This window comes from Phascolarctos cinereus, unplaced genomic scaffold (assembly GCF_003287225.1).
Source record: "Phascolarctos cinereus isolate Bilbo 61053 unplaced genomic scaffold, phaCin_HiC Scaffold_4;HRSCAF=312, whole genome shotgun sequence".
In the NCBI taxonomy this organism is placed as follows: Eukaryota; Metazoa; Chordata; class Mammalia; order Diprotodontia; family Phascolarctidae; genus Phascolarctos; species Phascolarctos cinereus.
In genome coordinates, this window is record NW_027555847.1 from 263,669,804 (window position 1) to 263,675,803 (window position 6,000).

Here is a 6,000-nt window from a genome sequence, read left to right on the forward strand (position 1 = left end):
CTGGATTGAGACTTTATGCCAGGGCCAGATTCTGTTTCCTCCTATACTCTTGGATGTTAGGTCCTGTTTGATTTTGACCCATATGGTCTGAATGCTCTTGCCACCGTGGTTTTGGATTGGGTGTCTGGGGTGAGGTCCCACCTTCTCCTGGAATCCTTGGCTTCTGGGTCTATCTCCTGGTACCCAGCAACGGTTTTGGCTTAAGTCTTTGTCTATTTATTCCTTGCACAGTCTCCTGCCTAAAATAAGTTGTATCCCCTGTTATGGTCCTGATAGACCCTAGCCAGATGGCATTGATTGTACTGGTTACAAGACTCCTTGCAAGGCCCTTTGCTGGTGCTTACTGGGCACCCTACTGGCCCATCTTCTGCTGTAGCACTGGAGCTCCCTGAGTGCTGTTCGGGTTTTGCCTTCTTTTGTGGTTCAGTCTGCCAGGACCCTGGTGTACACCTACTGCCCAGCCCATTCTCCCTGTGTAGTGACCCGTATGGACATGGCTCTGTGTCCTGCTTCTACGCTATAGGGCAAGCATCCTGCTTCTGAATGGCCCATGTCCCATCTCTGGCTTTCTCCTCTCCCAAATGCTGACAGGCTTCTGACATTCTTAGACAGCTCTGGACTGGAGAGAGGAGCTTACTGCTATTTTTCTTTAGTTTTCTTCATCATCGTTCCTATGGTACATTTTTAGAACTGTACTATGCTTAGAATTTTTGTTGGAGAACTGGGTTCCCCTAGGACTTTTCATGTCTCCTTCTTAATCTGAAGCATGTAAGTCTTATGATCTTATAATTAGTCACTGAAGTTTTTAGGGATTTACTTATTAATACCTCTCTTTATCCTCACCAAGGTGTTACGAAATACTTTTTTCTCTTAAGTAGAAATTCCTTAAATTCTAACCTTATCTAAGAAGAATTAAGGTAACTTGATTATAGATGCTGTTAATCTGGCTTGGTGTATAGGAGAGACCCCTGGCCTGGGAATCTGTAGAACTGGTTTTCTAGTTCAGTCTCTGCTATCAATTACCTGGGTTACTTTAGGCAAATCATTTCCCTTCTTAGGACCTCAGTTTTCTCATCTATAAAATAAGAGTTGGACTGGATGACTTCCTGGGCCATTTGTGGTTCTAACATTCTTTGAAAGGAGCCAAAAAATAGGAGTAGAAATTTATAATTTCTTGCTTGTGATTGTCAAATTTCAATGTCTCTTCATTTATGTTCATGATACTTGTGTACTTTAAAAAAGTAGTTATAAAAGTGATACAAGGATGACCTGTTGTACCCATTAGGGTTGTATACAGAATTCATTGCCATTTAACCATTCTGACAAAAAACTTCACTGATTCAGCTTTGAATATTTAATATAGTCAATACTTTTACCCTCAGTTTTTCCTTTTTTTCCCCTTTTTTTTGTCGATCTAAGGTATTTTCTTTCATAAGTTTGTCTTAGAAGTTATTTCAAAAAGTACATCATGTGCAGCAATGCCTTGTTTTAATCAGAATCATTTTAAAACTAGAAGGAAGGGGGTTATTTAATTATCAGCTTTTTGTAGCTGGCTAGTTAGTTATTTAGTCCAGCTTTTTATAGCCAATCTGGAACTAGTACTCAGGCTACTGCTCCACGAAGCTGTGCTGTGAGTGGAAGAGCCTAGGCTAGGAGCCCGGAGACTTATCTCTCTGTGACACTTGGTAGCTATACTCTGAGCAAGAGCCTCTGTTCCGTCCTCTGTGAAATGGAGATGAAAATACCTGTAGTACTTACCTTTCAGATCTGTTGTGAGAGATCATATATGGAAGTACCCTTGCAAACTACAAACTGCTGTGTAAATGTCAGCAATTATTATTTTTACATGTAAACATATGAATTTAAAATCAGATAAATTCTTGATTTTGTAAAGATTCCTTTAAATGGCAAACCTTTTTATATGTCTTATTTTCAGGTTATTAACTGTAATAGAAGGTGAGTAGTATAGAAGCTTAAAGCTAAAGAGTTAGGAACTACTCTTATTGAATACGAATTAGAAAGTGAAGATAAACACTTCTAAATTTATGATCAAGTCTGTGGAGAAATAATTGGATTTATTATGTGTAACTGGAATACCTGTTATGCAACATAGCTCTTTTAGTATCACTATAGATTCTTTTGCCTAATTTTTGGATCTCTGACACCATCAGTTGTCCAGAAGAGGTATATACCATTATGAATTATCCAGACCGTTTGCTTTGGTTTTCTTCTATTTATGTTTCAGTACTTGTTAGTATTATTACTATAGTATGGGAAGGACAGAAGGAAAGTTAGATCTGGTAACTTGGCTATGAGTTAGCATTTCTGATTAAAAAATAAAACAAAATAATACATTTAATAGGAGAGAATGTTAAAACCAAAAACTACATTTTGGGATTTCACCAAGCTACCCTTGTCTACATATTATGTTGGGATTTTTATGGTAGTATTTGAAAGGCGAGCCTGTGGATCTCTAAGTCCGATGTTATGAGTGGACAGGAATTATTACAGGATAATAATAGTGGTGATAATGAGGCCTCTGTTTGCTGTTGGTTCTTTTAGGTTCACTATAATGTGACCACAACCAGATTAGTGAATCCAGATCAACTCTTGGCTGAAATAATTTCTGTCCTTCCAAAAAAGCATGTTGACTTTGTGCAGAAGGGGTAAGTACCAAACTCATGATGGAGTGTGAAGGGACTCTGTACACTTGGGTTTGAATCGCAGCCCTGATACTTCTTACCTAATTTTTCTGAGTCTCAATTTCCTTATCCAGAAAATGGGGATGATAATACTTGCTTAATAAACCATAAAATATTACATAAATTTAAGTTACATTAGATGATAAAGTCAAACCATTTTATAAAAAAAAAGCTGCAGTTTTTCATAGTTTATTTCTAGTTTATTCTATTTTACTTTTAATTTTAAATACTTTACTTCTACTGCTTCTGCTCTGCAGAAACACTACTCTATTGTTTATAGCTCAACTCAAAAGCTACCTTCTTAAGGAGGTTTCCTGGATCCCCCCATCCAAAAGTCAGCTGTCCTTCCTCTGAAGGACTTTTTTACTTCTCACATATACTTGGTAAAGGAAACACTGGTATAGGGTCTGGGGGAAATAATGAGTAGGTCAGTTGGATGGAAGTATAGGGTTATTGAAAGGGGGTAGGATGAGTTAAAACTAGAGAAGCAGGTAGAAGCTATACTTTATGTAGGGCCTTGAGTATATGGCTAAGGAATTTGGATTTTATGCCAGAGATGATAAGGAACCATTGAAAACCTTTGAGCAGTGAAGTGACATGATGAGGGTTATGTATTGGAAAGGTTACTTTTACATAAGAATATGGGATAAATTGGACTAAGAGAGACTGAATTTTAGAACTTTGGAGGTTCAGTCATAAGTGTAGATAAAGCATTCGTGCACTTTCAATGATTGCAAAACATGATTTGGTTTACATAAGTTCTGTTTATACCTTTTGCAACTCAACTGTTGCTTAAAATAAGATATGTTAAGTCTAAAACGAACACTGTAATAGCAAACACTAGGAATATATGCCAGGTCAAATAGTGTCATAATTATTGCTTGAAATTCTTTTTTAACCTCATCACAAAATGAGTTCACCAATCTTCCAATAAATGAGGGTGAGGGTTTTTTTGTCTGAAGCTAAGCGGATCCTTAGAAATGGACCATTCTCATTATGTGTTGTGATAAACATAACCCTTTTGTGGGGAAAAGTAAAAAAAAATTCCTATTAAGAGGTCAATAATATCCTAATATGCAAAGGACAGCTATTCACAAAACAACAAGACAAAATGGCTTTTCATGTACTTGATTCCATAGTGAATGTGGCATAACATTTAAAGTTGACTCTACTGAAAGATTTGTTTGGGTGAAACTAGAAGAATGTGTGAAAATAGCCTGGTATGTGGTTATATTTAAAAAAAATGCAAAAAATAAACCTACCAGTATTATAATGTAAAAGAAGCTATTTTATTTGGAGGAAGGCAGAATTCTAGTAAAGCTTTTTTTTAATTCCTCCTTAGTATCCTTATTCAGTTTCCAGCAGAAGCCCCAGTCACATTTGTGAATCATAATAACCATGTTGGCTTGAAACTGTACAACCTTAATATGTGTTACTTGATGTGAAACGATTCTCTGTTTTATCCATTAGCCTCATAAAGGCTCAGAATTGTCTTATATGTCACCCAGACTGTTCATGGCTCTCCTATTAACTACTTTCTTATCTTGTTTTTCACAGCTATACACTGAAGTGTCAGACACAGTCAGATTTTGGCAAAGTGACAATGCAGTTTGAGCTAGAAGTATGCCAACTTAGCAAACCTGAGGTGGTGGGTATCAGGAGGCAAAGGCTTAAGGGTGATGCTTGGGTTTACAAGAGATTAGTCGAAGACATCCTTTCTAGCTGCAAGGTGTAATTGATGCATGGTTTGTATAGCCTGCGGGCTAAATGTGGATGTTAGACTACTCCACTGAGACCATGGCTTGATCAGTTTGAATTTTAGTCCATTGGAGCCAAAAATGTATCCAAAAAGGATTGTTGTAAGAACCAATGTCTTTTTTCTTTTTAAACGTAAGACATTTTATGTATGAATTTAAGGCAATCCCATCTGTTGTTATACATTACTGTCTTTTTTAATCATGTACCTTTGCATATTAATAACTGTTGACTTTGTTATTTTCACTTCCTTTTGTGAATGTGAGCCTGTAACTATGCCTTTGATGTGCAGTTTCTTTCTGGAATAAAACAACTTAATGAATAAAGCATATAGCTCTTTTTTTTTGTACTTGAGATTATCATCTGAATAAAACATTGAATGTCTTTCTAACTCTTAAGTAAAGACCATTTTTGGTATGTTTTATCAGTTATCAAGTATGCCTTGGGCAGAAAAACAGATAAGAATTAATTTGCATAATTGTTTCCTATATCTGTTCTAAGTAGGATTTATGGAGATCGTTAACTAAGTCACAGCTGTGGTTATCAGAGTTAAACAACATGCTCAATATGTTGAATAAAATAGAATTGTCATCAATAAATATATTAAGCCTACAATTGTAGTGTTTGAACTATGAATTTACATATTATATTACAATATGATAATCTCCCTAAATCTTACCACAGGGCCTTACACATAGTAGGTACATAATAAAGCTTGTAGGAATGCATAAATATTTGACTAACCTTTATATTTATGTTTAACTTTAATATTGGCCTTGAAGGTTAGCACTAGAATTACTGGACTTTTTTAATATAGCTTTTACTGGACTGAACTGTCTGAAGAATGAATAGCTACTTTTCCTAAGCAATAGCGAACATTTCATTATACTAATTTCCTTCTCAACTGGATTTTTTCACTTTCAGTTAACTGCAGGATCATTATGAGTTTAGAATCACCGTTGTTAGAGATTCTGCTACTAGTCATTTTGGATCTAACAAAATAAGTACTGTAACTGCACGATTGCATTACAGTTCCATTGATCTCCATGGTGAGGTGGACCATTTGTGGGAGGAGATGAGCAAGAGTCACACAGGATGAGAAGGCCTGGATGGGTGCAAATCTGCATCATTGAAAGGAATAGCCATATTGAGGAGATCACAGATGCATGGAAACATTAAAGTAATTTGAGAAGCATCATGGCATGCTCCAGAATAGAGTCAGCAGGGATTGGGTCCAGATCCCTTCTGCATCTCTTGCTGTTCCTCCATGATCTCTTTACAGTCTTCAACATCAACAAAAACAAAAGCCTTTTTAAAGAAGAAAATGAATCTAGCCTGGCCCAGTCATTTTAGAGTCAGTAAATTCTTCTTAGCTAAAACTTAATTCTGCAAGTAAAGGGAGGAAATGTCTGGCAATATTTATTTTAGAATAGGGTTGTTGCTAATCTATTTTTTGTTTCTTGGGTTGCTTCCCCCAGTGCTTTAACTTAAAAGAAGACTTAAAATTCATATTCCTTATCTGTTTGTAAATATTGTTAGTTGC

The 6,000-nt window shown here is 36.1% G+C and overlaps 1 protein-coding gene across 1 annotated transcript in view; it reads left to right on the forward strand.

The window, feature by feature from the left end:
* The window catches only part of MELK (maternal embryonic leucine zipper kinase), an 86,064-nt gene extending 81,216 nt beyond the window's left edge, over positions 1–4,848 (forward strand). Inside the window, exons 16-17 of the mRNA XM_021004634.2 lie at positions 2,563–2,666; positions 4,260–4,848. Coding sequence (XP_020860293.1) covers positions 2,563–2,666; positions 4,260–4,437 — 282 coding nt within the window. The 3' untranslated portion in view covers positions 4,438–4,848. The remainder of the gene's footprint in view (positions 1–2,562; positions 2,667–4,259) is intronic.
* Positions 4,849–6,000: the final 1,152 nt, after the last annotated feature.